Source organism: Mustela lutreola, chromosome 17 (genome assembly GCF_030435805.1).
Source record: "Mustela lutreola isolate mMusLut2 chromosome 17, mMusLut2.pri, whole genome shotgun sequence".
In the NCBI taxonomy this organism is placed as follows: domain Eukaryota; kingdom Metazoa; phylum Chordata; class Mammalia; order Carnivora; family Mustelidae; genus Mustela; species Mustela lutreola.
The window spans coordinates 23,599,941-23,614,558 of NC_081306.1; the positions used below are offsets into that span (position 1 = coordinate 23,599,941).

The 14,618-nt window shown below is 61.1% G+C and overlaps 5 protein-coding genes across 6 annotated transcripts; all 5 read right to left on the reverse strand.

Annotated features, from left to right (window-relative positions):
- Positions 1-71: 71 nt before the first annotated feature.
- On the reverse strand, positions 72-1,366 carry HBQ1 (hemoglobin subunit theta 1). 2 transcript variants are annotated; one of them, XM_059155508.1, is made up of 3 exons: positions 1,210-1,366; positions 882-1,086; positions 72-791 (listed from the first exon to the last, which is right to left on the reverse strand). In XM_059155508.1, exons 1-3 carry the CDS (start codon positions 1,302-1,304, stop codon positions 603-605), a joined length of 489 nt encoding a protein of 162 aa, XP_059011491.1. In that variant the 5' UTR covers positions 1,305-1,366; the 3' UTR covers positions 72-602. The 2 variants fall into 2 exon arrangements, with proteins under 2 accessions (XP_059011491.1, XP_059011490.1); XM_059155507.1 differs by having other exon boundaries at positions 882-1,362.
- A 2,128-nt stretch (positions 1,367-3,494) lies between these two features.
- Positions 3,495-4,337, reverse strand: HBA1 (hemoglobin subunit alpha 1). Its single transcript, XM_059155511.1, has 3 exons — positions 4,178-4,337; positions 3,864-4,068; positions 3,495-3,722 (listed from the first exon to the last, which is right to left on the reverse strand). Exons 1-3 carry the CDS (start codon positions 4,270-4,272, stop codon positions 3,594-3,596), a joined length of 429 nt encoding a protein of 142 aa, XP_059011494.1. The 5' UTR covers positions 4,273-4,337; the 3' UTR covers positions 3,495-3,593.
- Positions 4,338-6,317: 1,980 nt separating this feature from the next.
- Positions 6,318-7,153, reverse strand: LOC131820026 (hemoglobin subunit alpha-1/2). Its single transcript, XM_059155510.1, has 3 exons — positions 7,001-7,153; positions 6,687-6,891; positions 6,318-6,545 (listed from the first exon to the last, which is right to left on the reverse strand). The coding sequence occupies exons 1-3, from the start codon at positions 7,093-7,095 to the stop codon at positions 6,417-6,419; spliced, it is 429 nt and encodes a 142-aa protein (XP_059011493.1). The 5' UTR covers positions 7,096-7,153; the 3' UTR covers positions 6,318-6,416.
- Positions 7,154-8,739: 1,586 nt separating this feature from the next.
- HBM (hemoglobin subunit mu) lies at positions 8,740-9,538 on the reverse strand. Its single transcript, XM_059155513.1, has 3 exons — positions 9,404-9,538; positions 9,034-9,238; positions 8,740-8,924 (listed from the first exon to the last, which is right to left on the reverse strand). The coding sequence occupies exons 1-3, from the start codon at positions 9,493-9,495 to the stop codon at positions 8,796-8,798; spliced, it is 426 nt and encodes a 141-aa protein (XP_059011496.1). The 5' UTR covers positions 9,496-9,538; the 3' UTR covers positions 8,740-8,795.
- A 112-nt stretch (positions 9,539-9,650) lies between these two features.
- LOC131820028 (hemoglobin subunit zeta) lies at positions 9,651-11,620 on the reverse strand. Its single transcript, XM_059155512.1, has 3 exons — positions 11,240-11,620; positions 10,534-10,738; positions 9,651-10,411 (listed from the first exon to the last, which is right to left on the reverse strand). The coding sequence occupies exons 1-3, from the start codon at positions 11,332-11,334 to the stop codon at positions 10,283-10,285; spliced, it is 429 nt and encodes a 142-aa protein (XP_059011495.1). The 5' UTR covers positions 11,335-11,620; the 3' UTR covers positions 9,651-10,282.
- Positions 11,621-14,618: the final 2,998 nt, after the last annotated feature.

Consider the following 14,618-nt stretch of genomic DNA (forward strand, 5'->3'; position numbering starts at 1 on the left):
TGTGTTCACAGTTGCTCCTGAGCCAGGTGGATGCGCTGGACCCGCTGGGATACAGAGGAAGGGGCAGTAAGTGCGCTATTTTCTCAGTTTCTTTAATGACTATGATTGATTTGGAGAAGAAATAGCTAAAAACAAAACAAAACAGAAAAACGCTCTGACGTCTGTCTCCTCAGAAGTGTAGGGTGTAGGCAGGGCTCCGGCCGGATCCACCTTGTCTGCTACACGACTCCCACCGCCCAGGTCCAGGGTCTGGCGAAGGCCTCTCACACCGGCCTCCAGGGCCCCCTCCAGGGCCTTAGTCTGCGCAGGTCCTGGGCCCCGCCAGCAGGAGGCGCCGCTCCCTCCCCTTCCCGGAGGGTGGACCCTGAGGGCGGTTCCGGAGGACGGTCCGGGCCCCTCCCCAAGCCTGTCTCGGGCGCCAGGGATGGGGGCGACCTAGGGCTCCCCTCGACCGCGCAGGGCGCCCAGCGGGCAGCCAGGGGCGCGCCCGGGTCTGATGACGTGGGGTGCGCCTCAGAGGTGCCCGGACCCCCCGACCCCGCAGACCCGCGCGCGCCCCCAGAGACGACACGCGCGGCCGGTCGAGGCTTTCTGGCTGGACTTTACTGGGACTCCGGAGCTCGCGGGAGGGGCGGCTGGGGTCCCGCGACGCCCCCTGGAGTCCAGCGGTAGCTGGAGGCCAGCGCCGCGCTCACGTGGCTCAGGAACTTGTCCAGCGAGGCGTGCATGGCGGGGCCGAAGTCTCCGGGGTAGTGCCGGGCGAGGGTGACCAGCAGGCAGTGGCCGAGGAACTGTGGGGAGAGGGAGTCGTCCGGCCCGGAGCCGCCCTCCGCCACCGCCCGGCCTCGGCCACCGCGGGCCCCGCGCCCGGCCGCGCTCACCTTGAAGTTGACGGGGTCCACTCGCAGCTGGAGCGCGTGCAGGTCGCTCAGCGCCGACAGCGCGCCCGGCAAGTCGTCCAGGTGAGCCACGGCGAGGGTCAGCGCATCGGCCACCTTCTTGCCGTGGGCCTTGACCTGGGCGGAGCCGGGGCTCAGGTCGAAGTGGGGGAAGTAGGTCTTGGTGGCGGGGAAGGACGCGAAGGTCCTGCGGGAGGAAGCTCGAGTGAGGTGCGGCCTGGGGAGGAAGCCCGTGGGGCGGGGGTACCCGGCGCGGCGGCGGAGGCGCAAAGCCCGGGAGCCGGAGGTCACGGGGGCCGGGTGGCCGCACCTCTCCAAGGCCTCGGTTGTGTAGATGCCGACGTTGCTCCCCAGCTTCCTCCAGAGCGCGCGCACCGCTGCCCTGTCCGCGGCGGACAGCGCCATCGCGGAGCCTGCGTCCTGCCGCGCGCGCGCCCCGCGCCGGGTCCCTGCGCCTGCGCCACCGGGGTCCCCGCGGCCTCCAGGGGGCGCCGCCGCCGCCGCCGCGCCCCACCCCTGCTCGCGGAGTCTGGCTCCGAGCGGTCCCGGAGCTTGGCACCCTCCTGGTGGCCGTGGACGCCGCCGTCCCATTCTCCTAGTGTCTACGGTCCGGAAAGTCCTCACTTACTAGTATTAGGGGACCCTGAATTGTATCATGAACTTTGACAGTGACTCTCAACTTATTCTCCCTCCCTTCCTCCAGAGCCTGTGATGACTCTATTTTCGCATTTATGGTATAAAATGAACAGGAAAACGTCCTCTTCCCAAACTTGTGAGACTTCGGCGGGAAACCAATGTCCTGAGCGGGGCTCGTAGCAATTGTTCTTTCAGGACGGAAAACAGGTATTAAATGCCTCGGACGTATCTCAAAAGTGATACCTGATCCCTGTGGGGCCCCCACTCTGTGCCAGGCACCGCTCCGCATTAAAAGAATTGCCGGGTGTAGGGCTTCTGGGGAGCTCAGTCGGTTACCCAGCCAGCTCTTGATCTCAGCTCAGGTCCTAATCTCAATGCGCTCAGTTCAAGACCTGTGTGGAGCCTACTTAAATAAACTTTTTGGTACAATTACTATATAACATAAGATTACCATATTAGCCATTTTATTCTATTTTATTTTATTTTTGAGAGGGAGAGAGAGGGTGGACTGTCCGAGGAAGAGAGAGAGACTCTTAAGCTGGGAGTGGAGCCCAATGCCAGGCTCCGTCTCACAACCTTGAGATCACGACCTGAGCCGAAATCAAGGGTCAGATAACTTGACCAACTGAGCCACCCAGATGCCAACCCCATCTAAGCCATTTTGAAGTGACTTTAACCACATCCACAGTGTTGTGCAACCACCACTGTCATCATCCCAAATGGAAACTTTGTCCCCATTAGCAGTCACCCCATACCCCCTCTCCTCCAGTCCCAGCAGCCTGGTCTTTGTGTGAGGATGCCTATTCTGGACGTTTCATGTGAGTGAAATCACACATTCCTGTGTCCAGCTTCTTTCATTTAGCACCATTCCCGGGGTCCTTCCTGCTCTAGGCTGTGCCCCCCCCCCTTCCAGCTCTTCATGACGACTGCGTTTTGTTTACGCGTTCATCCCCCCGTAGACATTTGGGTTTTCCCACCTTGAGCCCAGGCCATCATTTTCATGATAACAAAAGAAAGAAGACTGCCTAGTACTGGGAGCTCATACTGTACCACCAGCTGTGCCACAAGTGTCACCAGTTGAGGCAGAGGCCTGCCATCTCATTTTCCAAGGATGACTCTGGGACCTCAGGAAGAAAGGACATTGCTGTTAGCTGGGGGCTCAGCCCCCATGGCTGCCAGGACCAGACACTGAGGCGGCAGGGGGCTTGCTCTGAGGGCAGGAAGCACACAGGAGTGCTGAGACCCAGGACCTGGCTCTTCTCTGTTGCAGTGTGTGTGTGTGTGTGTGTGTGTGTGTAGGGGGGTTGGGGGTGGTGGGCCTCTGGGCTATGTAGTCAGTGCTGAGCTGACCCCCAAAGCCAGGCCTCCAGGTCCATATAGCCCCAGGACAGCAAGCTCTTCACAGCGTGTGTCCTGGAAGTGACCCTGGGAGAAAGCAGCACCACCAGGAAATTGCCTGGCATCTGGGATGGGCTGCTCATCCCGATTTCATCTAGATTGTGTGCGTATTTGAGGAGCACTTGACAGGTCGGGGGCATTTGGTGAGACTCCCAGGAGCCTGACCTCTGGTCTTCCCCACCCCCCAACTTCAGGGAAAGCAGTGGGAGAGCTCAGAGGTCCAGGCTGGAGGCCCATGAACTCTCCAACCAAGCGTGTGTCATAAAACATAAAGGTGGAAAAGCAGTTCATTGTTCGAGCAAATCGCAGGAAAATCCACAAAGCTCCGGAATGAAATGGAGGATTTGGCCTGCGTGCAGCAGAGCACTCCCCGGTGCCGGTGGGGAGCGGGAAATCCCAGGCAGGGGCGGCAGAACCGGCCCCACTCCCCCCTCCTCTGCCCAGTCTTCCTTTCCCTCTCCTGGCCGCTGCGGAGCGTCCGTGGTGCGAAGCAAGGAGAACCCCCGGCCTTCCCCCCACCCCGCACGTTCGCACACAGAGAACAGAGAGACTCGCACAGGCTGCAGCCCACTCAGACTTTATTCAGAGATCGGGAGGTTGAGGTGCGCGAAGCGCAAGAGGGCCCCGGGCCGGGAGCCCGAGCACCGCCGCCGCTTCAGCTTAACGGTATTTGGAGGTCAGCACGGTGCTCACGGCGCTGAAGAACTTGTCCAGGGAGGCGTGGACGGCGGGGGTGAATTCCGCGGGGTGGTGGCAGGCCAGGGTCACCAGCAGGCAGTGGCTCAGGAGCTGCGGAGGGAGGGGACGTCAGGGGCCGTCGCGGGACGCGGCCGGCCGCGCTCCACCTTCGGGACCCCAAGGGACTCTCCGCCGGGCCAGCAGGCCTCGCGGCCCCGCCCGCCCCCTCGTTCCGGGCCCGCCCGCGCTCACCTTGAAGTTGACGGGGTCCACACGCAGCTTGTAGGCGTGCAGGTCGCTCAGAGCGGACAGCGCGCCCGGCAGGTCGTCCATGTGGGCCACGGCGTTGGTCAGCGCGTCGGCCACCTTCTTGCCGTGGGCCTTGACCTGGGCGGAGCCGTGGCTCAGGTCGAAGTGGGGGAAGTAGGTCTTGGTGGTGGGGAAGGACGCGAAGGTCCTGCGGGAGGAAAGGGTGGGCGAGCCGGGGTTAGGCGGGGCGGTGGCGGACAGGCGCCGCGAGGGGTCGGGGAGCCCGGATCCCAACGGGGGAAGGTGGGGGTCCTCACCTCTCCAGAGCCTCTCCGCCATACTCGCCCGCGTGGCCGCCGATCTTGCCCCAGGTGGACTTGACGTTGGTCTTGTCGGCGGGAGACAGCACCATGGTGAGTTCTTTCTGAGTCTGTGTGAGAACCAGAAATGTGCGGGGCGCGGGGAGCGCGGGGCATTAAATGCCTGGGGCACGAGGGGCGCGCCCTCCCGGCCTGTGCTCATTGGCTGGTGCGGAGCCGGGCTGCGCTGCGAGGCCGGCCGGCAGGGGGTGCGCGCGAGCGGCCAGCGCCCGCCAGGAACCAGGGGACTTCGCGGCAGGCTTGCGGGGCCGGGAGTGGGGCGGGGGGGCGGGGGGCGGTCTCTGGCTGTCTCCCCACACCCACTTCTTCACGCCTCTGCTTCCACCGCCTCAGGAAGTGATCTCCCAGCCCCCCAGCTGGTGCGCGCTGCTGGACACCGGGGGCTTAGAGAAATCAAAGACCCACCCACCTCCTAGGCTTGGGACAATTCCCCTGACACTGAGTCCTTTTTAGGCGAGACTTGGGGAACATGCCTCAGCCGATGGCTGGCACTCCGAACGTGGGAAGAGCTCCTGTATATTTGCACGGGAAAGAGGTGACAACTGACAGGAAGAGGAAGAAAGAGGAACAATTGACAAAGGTTATTAACAGGAAACTAACAGAACTGTAGAAATGACCCACAGTGGGGCGCCTGGGTGGCTCGGTCCGCGAAGCCATCTGACTCTTGGGTTAGCCTCGGGTCGTGATCTCAGGGTTGTGAGACTGAGCCCCAGGCCGCCCCGGACGCCATGCCCAGTGCCCAAACCGTCAACCTGTGTTCCTGCTGCAGGGGTGGGGGGCAGGGCAGAGGGACTCTCTTTCCCTACTTTGAATAACACAAAACGACCTGTGGGGGGGGGGGGGGAGAAAGCACAGGCGTATTTTAGTTTATTTCTGGATTGTTTTCCACATTTAAATAAAAATGAATTGGCCTTTAGGGCAGAGGAGGGGTGCGCAGTGCAGAGGAGGAAGCCCCTTCCCAGCTGTTCAGAAAGATCCTTATCCAAAAAGAAAGCGGTGAGCAGGGGGCTCGGCCACGGGCTCAGACCTTGCCCAGGCTGCGTGTTGCCTGGAGACCAGGCTGGGCTGGAGGCACTGCCGGAGGCCTCCTTGGGGTGGTTGCCCGGCTGGGTGCCCTCTGCCAAGTGGAGTCCAGGACTTCGTTCTGCACTTTGGCCAGGGGCCTTGGCCAGTGGTGCTAATGGCTACAAGGCAGAGACCCCGGGGAGCACCCTGGGTGCTGGGAGACCCCAGGAGCCTCGGACTATTGAGTGGGGGGAGCCATGAGCTGGGGGACCCAGGACTGCAAATGCAGTGAGCTGTCTGTGTGCCTCACAGACACAAGGGAGCTAGGTACTGCGCTCAAGCCCTCCCCATGGTGTGCCCAGGCCTCGTCAGCCAGCTCATGCCCCACTCTTCCCCTCGCCTCTCTCCCTGCCGCCAACCCCAGAGGGTTCCGTGACCCAGGAAGGGTGCAGAAAGCTGCGACCCCCTTTCCAACCCACCTTCCCTCAGGTAGGAAGGGGGTGGGAATCTTGCAGATGTCACCCAGCACCCACACTTGCCGGGGAGTGCTGTATTTTTGTGGTTCGTTTCCTTTGTTTTGATCTCGACTATTTAACGGGCATCAGGGAGAACTCAAGAGGGTGGTGGGGTGCCTGGATGCTCAGTCCCTCGGGTGTGGGATTCTGGAGTGTGGGACTCTCGGTTTCCACTCAGGTTGTGATCTTGGGGTCAACAGACGGACCCCATGGAGGCCTCGAGCTCAGCGGGCAGTCTGCGCTGCCCTCTTCCCCTTCCTCTCAGCTTTCTCTTGTAAACAAACAGATACATTAAAACGTAAGAAAAAAAAAAAAAAAAAGGAGGGTGGCAAATTTAAGACTCCCCTATCTCTCAGCCCAGAGAGGAACCTTTGGAAGTCTGGTACCACAGGGGCCTGGAGGATGATTTGGCGCATTCCCCGAAGCATCTGCCTTCCTTCTCCTACTGTCCCTCTCCTGGCCCTGCGGTCGGATCGGTGGTGCGAAGCGAGGAGAACCCCCGGCCTTCCCCCCACCCCGCACGTTCGCACACAGAGAACAGAGAGACGCGCACAGGCTGCAGCCCACTCAGACTTTATTCAGAGATCGGGAGGTTGAGGTGCGCGAAGCGCAAGAGGGCCCCGGGCCGGGAGCCCGAGCACCGCCGCCGCTTCAGCTTAACGGTATTTGGAGGTCAGCACGGTGCTCACGGCGCTGAAGAACTTGTCCAGGGAGGCGTGGACGGCGGGGGTGAATTCCGCGGGGTGGTGGCAGGCCAGGGTCACCAGCAGGCAGTGGCTCAGGAGCTGCGGAGGGAGGGGACGTCAGGGGCCGTCGCGGGACGCGGCCGGCCGCGCTCCACCTTCGGGACCCCAAGGGACTCTCCGCCGGGCCAGCAGGCCTCGCGGCCCCGCCCGCCCCCTCGTTCCGGGCCCGCCCGCGCTCACCTTGAAGTTGACGGGGTCCACACGCAGCTTGTAGGCGTGCAGGTCGCTCAGAGCGGACAGCGCGCCCGGCAGGTCGTCCATGTGGGCCACGGCGTTGGTCAGCGCGTCGGCCACCTTCTTGCCGTGGGCCTTGACCTGGGCGGAGCCGTGGCTCAGGTCGAAGTGGGGGAAGTAGGTCTTGGTGGTGGGGAAGGACGCGAAGGTCCTGCGGGAGGAAAGGGTGGGCGAGCCGGGGTTAGGCGGGGCGGTGGCGGACAGGCGCCGCGAGGGGTCGGGGAGCCCGGATCCCAACGGGGGAAGGTGGGGGTCCTCACCTCTCCAGAGCCTCTCCGCCATACTCGCCCGCGTGGCCGCCGATCTTGTCCCAGGTGGACTTGACGTTGGTCTTGTCGGCGGGAGACAGCACCATGGTGAGTTCTTTCTGAGTCTGTGTGAGAACCAGAAATGTGCGGGGCGCGGGGAGCGCGGGGCATTAAATGCCCGGTGCGCGAGGGGCGCGCCCTCCCGGCCCCCCCCCCCCCCCCCGCTCATTGGCTGGCCCGGTGCCAGGAGGTGTTCCCGGCGAGTACTGGCGGGGTTCCCAAGGCAGCCTTCACTCACTCTCCCCGGCCCAGACCGGGATCCAGTTCTGTATGGTACCCTTCATTTCCTCTCCTGTGGTTCCGGGGAGCCCACACAGGTTCCCGACCCACCCGACAGACTCCCGCTTTTGGCTGGGAGCCAGGGGTATTTGCTGGTTGGGAAGGAGAGCACATTTTCCGAAGTGAAACAAGCTGCTTCTGCAGCAAACGTTCCCAAGGACCAAGGCTGTAGACAGTCCGTGTAAACAGTGGGGCTGAGGGAGATAATGTCGGATCAGGGGCTCCAAGCCCTCCGTCCCCTCATGGTGGGCAGGGGTTCCTGGCCACCCTCGGGTAACAGGCACAGGCACAGCCAGGTAGGGTGGGTAGTTTCCCACAAGTCAGAGCTTACTCTCTAGCATCCTTTGGACTTGGGCACGTCCAGCCAGGTGGGGCTCCGTGCTCTCTGTGCCGACAGAGATTTTCAGCAGGGAACTTTCCTCATTCAGAGTCTGGTGAGCTCCTGGAGTCCCCACTCCCTGGCCTCATTCCCTTATCGGAGAAGGTTCTCCGTAGAGTGCTAGGATTCCTGCCCCCGCATGCCACAGAGGGGAGAGACTGACCCTGGGGACCGGGTCTGGCGGTGAAGGAGAGGAACACCTTGGTTGGGGGACCCGCAGAGACTGAAAGGAACGATGTAGTGGAAGCTGGGGGGCCCTGGGCCTGCCTGGTGCTGACCCTGCTTTATGGTCTTATAAATTATTTCAAAGAGCCAGCACGGTGTCAGCTTTTTGTTTGTGTTTACGTCGGATGCATTAGGCTCAGACTGCTCCTGGACATGTTCGGTATCAGAGCAGTTGTGTGGATGGGGTGTCTGCTTGATCCTGGCCGTCAGGAGCTCCTTCCCCAGACCCCCGCCCCAGGAGATTCAGAGGGAGGCACTAACTTGGCTGGGGCAACGTTTCCTGCAGACTGAGCGTCAAGGGGAAGGAAGGAAGAGAAGGTCCCCTGGGTCCCTACCTCTGACATCCCGCCAGGAACTTGACCCTTGGCCTCGTGCCTGCATCTGTCTGCAAAAGAGCCGAGGAGTCCAGGGAGCGGCTCCCAGCGGGAGGGCACGGAGGGAGGACGGAGGAGTGGTGAATGCAAACGTGCTTTGTGAACGGTGTGGCACAGCGGGTGTGTTGAAAACGAACTGCACCCAGAAAACCTCCTTCCTCTTAGCTCCCACTTGCCACCTCCCCCCATTTCCCCACCATAGGAGGGGAATTGTTCTGTTCAAGATTTAGGGATCCACACCCTGTCCAGACTCGGGATTGTCAACCCGGGAACCGTCCCCATTTGAGAGTTCCTGGCCCCTCTTCCCTTGTGCGCAAAGGTCTGGGATCGCGCCCTAAGATTCCGGGGGGCTTCACATCCGACCTGGAGCTTTCTGGCCAGGCACAATAACCTCAGCCTACCCGCTCCCCAAAGACCACACAAGCGCACGGTCCCTCCGTTGGAGCCTGTTTATTGACATGCAGAGACGGGAGCCCGCGGGGCGTGGGACTCAACGATACTTCTCGGTCAGCACCACCGACACGCCCGTCAAGAATTTATCCCACGCCGCCTGCATTTCTACGGTGAACTCGCCCTGCAGGTGGGAGGCCAGCACCACCTGGAAACACTGGATCAGCAGCTGCGGGAGAAGGGGCGGATGAAGGGGCGCTGCCTCTGCCGATTCCCTCTCCAGCCCCAACCCCGGCTGCGCGCGCGCGCGAACCCTACGAGGGCCCGGGCGGGCTCACAGGGAAGTTGGAGGGGTCCACGCGGAGCACTTGCGCGTGCAGGTCGGCGAGCGGACTCAGGGCGGCGCGCAGGTTGTCCATGTGTCGCACAGCCACGCCGACCGCCTCGAGCATGCGTTGTCCGTGGGTCAGCAGCTGAGTCTCGTCAGGGCAGAAGCCCAGGTGCTTGAAGTAGACCTTGGTGCTGGGGTAGACCGTGAAGAGCCTGACGGAGCAGGTGGGTGAGTTAGGAGGGCGGCCGCGTGGGGTCCTTCCTGCGCCTGCACTACCTAGACACCCGGAAATCCCCCGTCTCGGCCCCTCCTCCGACTCAGGCTCCAACCCACTGGCACCGCCCCCCTGTGATCCTGGAAACTCCTCCTCAACCCACCTGAGCAGCAGCTCCGCCCCAAAGGACGCCTCGTGGCCGGCGATCAGGTCCCAGACCTGCGCGACCTGGGCGCGCTCTTGGGCGCTGAGCATGGCGCTGGCGGGGCGTGCTCTGGGGGCCCCTGCCGCCGCGCCGGCCTCCTTATAGCCTCCCCACACCCCAGGCGCCCCGCCTGCCCTTATCTGCGGGACGGCGGCCGGAGCGCGGGGACCCTCGGCCGGCGCCGGGAAGCGTCTCCAGGCTGGGTCCCTGTGGCCGCGGAGGCCGCCGCCCGGGGCGGGGGGTGTTCCCGCACGGACTCACGCGCTGTGCGTGAGCGCTTTTGCTGCAGACATCAGCAAGACCTGGAATAACCCCCGCGCGGGCAAAATGAGGGCCTGTCCCGGAGACAGCCCGTGGGAGGACGCGTGAAAGAGCGCAGCGCAGGGACGGGGCGGGGGCGGGCGTCCTATCATGGGGCCCCGCAGCGCGGGAGCTGTGACAGCAGGCTTGGAGGAAAAGCCCCCGGAGGGTGCACACGCCCGCAGCACGCAGAGTAAAGCAACCGTTGGGCGATTGGGGCTGCAGGAGCGGAGCAAAGTCCTCTCTGGCCTGAGAACCGCATGGGCCCGCCTGCGCTGCTTTGCCGCTCCCCCACTCGGGTGCGTAGGCCCAAGGATCGCCCCAGACCACCCTTGCGGTGGCCTTCAAGCCGGTGGTGACCCTGGGGTCGGCCGCATTCCTGCCGCTCCCGCTTTCTCTCACTCCCCTATTTCCCGCCAATACTGAGAACACAAGAGCCACTTCCTCCTCATCCATTTATTGGAGAATCCGTGGAGGAATTAGGGAAGTTCGGGGCAGGGAAGGGGCGGCAGCCCGCCCTCCGTTGGGCGGCTGCGCTCAGCGGTACTTCTCGGTCAGGACGCACGACACGATGGACAGGAACTTGTCCCAGGCGGTGTGGGCGTCCGCGGTGAAGTCGGCGGGGAAGTGCGAGGCCACGGTGACCAGCAGACAGTGCGACAGGAGCTGAGGGGCGGGAGCGCGGCCCCGTGAGCGCCGGTGCGGGCGCGGGTGCGGTGGGGCGCGGGGAACGGAGCTTCCGCCCGCGCCCCTCGCCCCACCCCAGGGGACCCCAGCCCCGCGCCCACCTTGAAGTTGACCGGGTCCACGCGCAGAATGTAGGCGTGCAGCTCGCTCAGTTTGGCGAGGGCGCCCCCGATGTTGTCGATGCTCTTGACCGCCTCGCCCAGCGCGGCCACCACCTTGGCGCCATGCACGCGCAGGTGCGCCGAGCCTGGGTGCAGGTCGAAGTGCGGGAAGTAGGTCTTGGTCTGGGGGTAGCTGGCGAAGAGCCTGCGGGCGGGGGCGACAGGCACACCTGGTGAGGCCAGCGCGCGAGTGCGCCTCGGGCGCAAAACTTACCCAGCGTTGAAAAGGCCAGCGGCCTGGAGAAGTCATACTTGAAGGCAACATTTGAAGACATAAACACTAAGGCAAACCACTCCCGTTGAATACGATGTTGTAATTTTACACAAGGACGGGATCCCCATTGCCGCTTCCCCTCTTACCCCAGGCGCAGACAGGGCGCGGTGGAATCCCGCCCTCACCATCCCCTCGCTGGGCAACCCGTTCATTGCTTCACTGATTCCTTCCAGCCATGTTTGTGGACACCTGGGCGCTGGGCCCAGCACAAAAGACAGTCTCACAGCCACACGCCCTCTCTGTCCACCTCCTCTTCCTGCTCCCTGAGTGTCGTCCCCCTCCTCCCTGGTCCCTCCGTGCTGGGCCCTGTCCTCCCCAACCCCACACTGTGCCCTACCTGGCTCTGTGCCAGCCCACGGGGCGCCCCCTCACCTCTCCAGGGCCTGGGTGCCAATGGCTTCGGCCTGGGTGGAGATCTTGTCCCACATGGACAGGATGACGGTCCTCTCGGCTTTGGTCAGAGACATGGTGGTAGCGGAGCTGGGCGTGCTCAGGACTAGCCTCTGTGGGGTCACCCCCCAGGATCCCTTTATACACAGGGAGGCTGGGTGGGGGCCAGGCTGTGGCCGTTGGTCTGGAGAGGGGACAGGGCTGTGGGGGTGGGGTCTCTTATCAGACCCAGCGAGGTTGGGTGGTCAGGGCCTGGTGGCCTGGCCCCTGAGGGGCTCTCACTCCAACCTCCCCCACTGGGCCACAGCTAGGGTCCACGTTGCAGGGAGATAGGGGCCAAGCCTGGGTGGAGAGTCCACATGTCAGCCCAGCCCTTGGACTGGCCTCCACAGCCCTTGTTCCTGACCCTCTGTCCTTGTGGTAGAAGGTGACCTAGAATGCCTCAGGCTCTCACAGAAGCACTCCCCCTCCTTCCTGTGCTGGCACCTCTGCACTGCCGCCTCCTTTACAGTTTGTGGAGGACTGAACCGATGTCCATGGTGGGAAACTGAGGCCAGCTGTCACAGGGTGTAAGTAGCAGTCTTGGCTTCAGACACTGCTCTGTAGCCCTTGCCCCACCCAGAGGAAGTTCTCCCCCAGAATCCTGACCAGGGGGACTCCCCACGCTGGGTCCCCGGGCCAGGGGTAGCTGGGCTCCTATGAAGAGCCTGGGACTACAGGAGCCTGGGGTTCCCCTGCCCCATTCCCATCACAGCCTCTACTGTGTCTCCTCTCCCTCCTAGCGTTTTGTGTCCCCTTTCCCCCTCCCCCATAAGGCAACCGTTCTAATGTGCTTAACTAGTCCCTTTAGTTAGTATGTGTTCTTCCAAAGGGTACATTTTTAGACACGTATTTTAAGTTAAGTTATAGCTTGATTCTTAAAATTTAACATAATCATTTCCTCACAAGCGCACCTTTTTTGAAATACAAGAATATTTCTTCAAGGGCACCTGCGCAGCTCAGTTGGGTGAGTGTCCTCAGCTTGGGTCATGATCCTGGGGTCCTGGGGTCAAGGTCAGAGTGGGGCTTCTGCTCAGCGGGGAGCCGGGGAGCCGGCTTCTCCCTCTCCCTCTGCAGCTCCCCTTGCCTGTGCTCCTTCTCTGTCAAATCAATCCATCAGTCAGTCTTTTTCAAAAGAAGAAATATAGGAATTTTTAAAAGATTAATTGATTTATTATGTGAGAGAGAGAGAGACAGAGGGAAAGAGCATCTGATGCAGACTCCCGGAGGAGCCTGACACTGGAGCTCTATCAAAGGACCCTGAGAGTCTCTCCACCAACTGAGCACCCACCCCTGCCCCTGTCCCCAGCGTCTTTGACAATGTTTTTCCACAGAAACAAAGGCTGAACACAGCTGCAGCACAACGATAGTGGCCCTTACCCCTCAGGGATGAGGCTTAGAGTTACTCCCCTCTGTTTGCCTATGCGCCCCTGTGTTTTCACAGGGCTCCCACACAGTCCTCGTTACTAAGCCCACCCTGTGCCATGAGGGGGAACCTGAGGTGGGCAGTTCCCGACCTCACCCTGTCTTGGTATGAGCAGGGAGTTGGGGCCTCCAGGCAGATCCCAGAGTCCAGGCCTGAGTCCGGTGGGGAGGCCCCAGTTTCCTCAGCTGACTCCCCCTGTCCCACATCCCTCGACCGGGCTCCGGGGCTGCCTTCTGGAGAGCACCTGGTGGGGCTCCCCAGGCTGCCACTCAGTTCTGCTCCTGGGCTGGGCCGGCCCTCACGGGGTGGTGGCCTGGCCTGGCGGCATTCAGGGTGACCCCTTTGATTTACCCATGGGGTTGAGCTGTTGCCCACATGATGGTTTGAATCCCTGGGTTCCTTTTCGCTGGCCAGGTGATCTTGGCTTATTTCTGTCATCTGTGTTTTATGAACACACACACACACACTTTCAGGGTTTTCTCTAACACATGCACTGTGCATGTATTTAAGGTTTTTAAAAAATTAATTAAAAAATTAAACTTGTGGGGGTACCTGGCTGGCTCCATTGGTAGAGTGTAAGACTCTTGACCTCAGGGTTGTGAGTTTAAGTCCTGTGTTGTGTATAGAGGTGACTTAAAATCTTTTTTTCTTTTAAAGATTTTATTTATTTATTCGAAAGATAGAGATCACAAGTAGGCAGAGAGGCAGGCAGAAAAAGAGGGGGGAACAGGCTCCCTGCTCAGCAGAGAGCCTGATATGGGGCTTGATCCCAGGACCCTGAGATTGTGACCTGAGCTGAAGGCAGAGGCTTAACCCACTGAGCCACCCAGGTGCCCCTAAAATCTTTAAAAATAGGGCACTGGGCAGGGAGCCTCAGTCAGTCAGGTGGCTGCCTTCAGCTGAGGTCATGATCTTGGGATCGAGTCCCATAATGAGTCCCACACTGAGTGCCACTCTGGAATCGTGACCCCAGCGCAAGGCAGCCGCCCAACTGACTCAGCCCAGATGCCCCTTAATTAAACATGTTCATTGTAACAGCAATCCTGACAAGAGGACAGCTTAAAGGGACACTTGGGTGGCTCAGCTGGTTAAGCCTCTGCCTTCGGCTCAGGTCATGATCCCAGGGTCCTGGGATTGAGCCTCCCATCGGGCTCCTTGCTCAGCAGGGAGCCTGCCTCTCCCTCTCTCTATGCCTCTCTGCCCCTGCCTGTGCTCATGCATTCTCTCCCTCGAACAAATAAATAAAATCTTTTTGGAAAAGTACAGCTTAAAAAACAAAATTTCAAAAAAAAAATTCCCTTTTCACCTACTTACCTTCAGAGATAACCCTTCCATTATTTCCTAGGACCTTCCCCACGAATTAGGAACGCATGTGTTAGGGGGCGCCTGGCTGGCTCAGCCCATAGAGCACGGAACTCTTGTTTTCAAAAAGATTTATGTATTTGAAAGAGAGAGAGCACAAGCAAGAGGGACAGACAGAGACGGAGAGTGTCGCGCAGACTCTGCGTTGAGTGTGGAGCCGATTTCATGACCCTGAGGTCACGACCTGAGCATAAACCAAGAGTCTGATGCTTGACGGACTGAGCTACTCAGGTGCCCTCAACATGTAGCTCTTGATCCTGGGGTTGTGAGCTGAGGCCCATGCTGGGCATAGAGATCACCAACAAACGTGTGTGTGTGTGTGTGTGTGTGTGTGTGTGTGTGTGTGAGACCATGAAACTAGGCCTGAGAGCTCAGTGGGTGTCATTCCCCCATTCCAACGTCTGGAGCTGCCAGGGTCCTCGCGCCCCCAAGAGGGGACCGGTTCACACTGTGTCCTTAAAGCCTTCCTAAAAGCTGCCTTTTCTGTTCATAGAGACGATGCATGGTCCTTGAGACCCCTTGAGGGAGTTTGCA

Coding starts and splice junctions, on each gene's coding strand:
- HBQ1 (XM_059155507.1), bottom strand. CDS start 1,304: ATGGCGCTGTCCGCCGCGGACAGGGCAGCGGTGCGCGCGCTCTGGAGG. Junction 792..881: donor TGGACCCCGTCAACTTCAAG/GTGAGCGCGGCC, acceptor CTCTCCCCACAG/TTCCTCGGCCACTGCCTGCT.
- HBA1 (XM_059155511.1), bottom strand. CDS start 4,272: ATGGTGCTGTCTCCCGCCGACAAGACCAACGTCAAGTCCACCTGGGGC. Junction 4,069..4,177: donor GGCGGAGAGGCTCTGGAGAG/GTGAGGACCCCC, acceptor TTCCTCCCGCAG/GACCTTCGCGTCCTTCCCCA. Junction 3,723..3,863: donor TGGACCCCGTCAACTTCAAG/GTGAGCGCGGGC, acceptor CTCCCTCCGCAG/CTCCTGAGCCACTGCCTGCT.
- LOC131820026 (XM_059155510.1), bottom strand. CDS start 7,095: ATGGTGCTGTCTCCCGCCGACAAGACCAACGTCAAGTCCACCTGGGAC. Junction 6,892..7,000: donor GGCGGAGAGGCTCTGGAGAG/GTGAGGACCCCC, acceptor TTCCTCCCGCAG/GACCTTCGCGTCCTTCCCCA. Junction 6,546..6,686: donor TGGACCCCGTCAACTTCAAG/GTGAGCGCGGGC, acceptor CTCCCTCCGCAG/CTCCTGAGCCACTGCCTGCT.
- HBM (XM_059155513.1), bottom strand. CDS start 9,495: ATGCTCAGCGCCCAAGAGCGCGCCCAGGTCGCGCAGGTCTGGGACCTG. Junction 9,239..9,403: donor GGGGCGGAGCTGCTGCTCAG/GTGGGTTGAGGA, acceptor CTGCTCCGTCAG/GCTCTTCACGGTCTACCCCA. Junction 8,925..9,033: donor TGGACCCCTCCAACTTCCCT/GTGAGCCCGCCC, acceptor CTTCTCCCGCAG/CTGCTGATCCAGTGTTTCCA.
- LOC131820028 (XM_059155512.1), bottom strand. CDS start 11,334: ATGTCTCTGACCAAAGCCGAGAGGACCGTCATCCTGTCCATGTGGGAC. Junction 10,739..11,239: donor GGCACCCAGGCCCTGGAGAG/GTGAGGGGGCGC, acceptor CCCCGCCCGCAG/GCTCTTCGCCAGCTACCCCC. Junction 10,412..10,533: donor TGGACCCGGTCAACTTCAAG/GTGGGCGCGGGG, acceptor CCCGCCCCTCAG/CTCCTGTCGCACTGTCTGCT.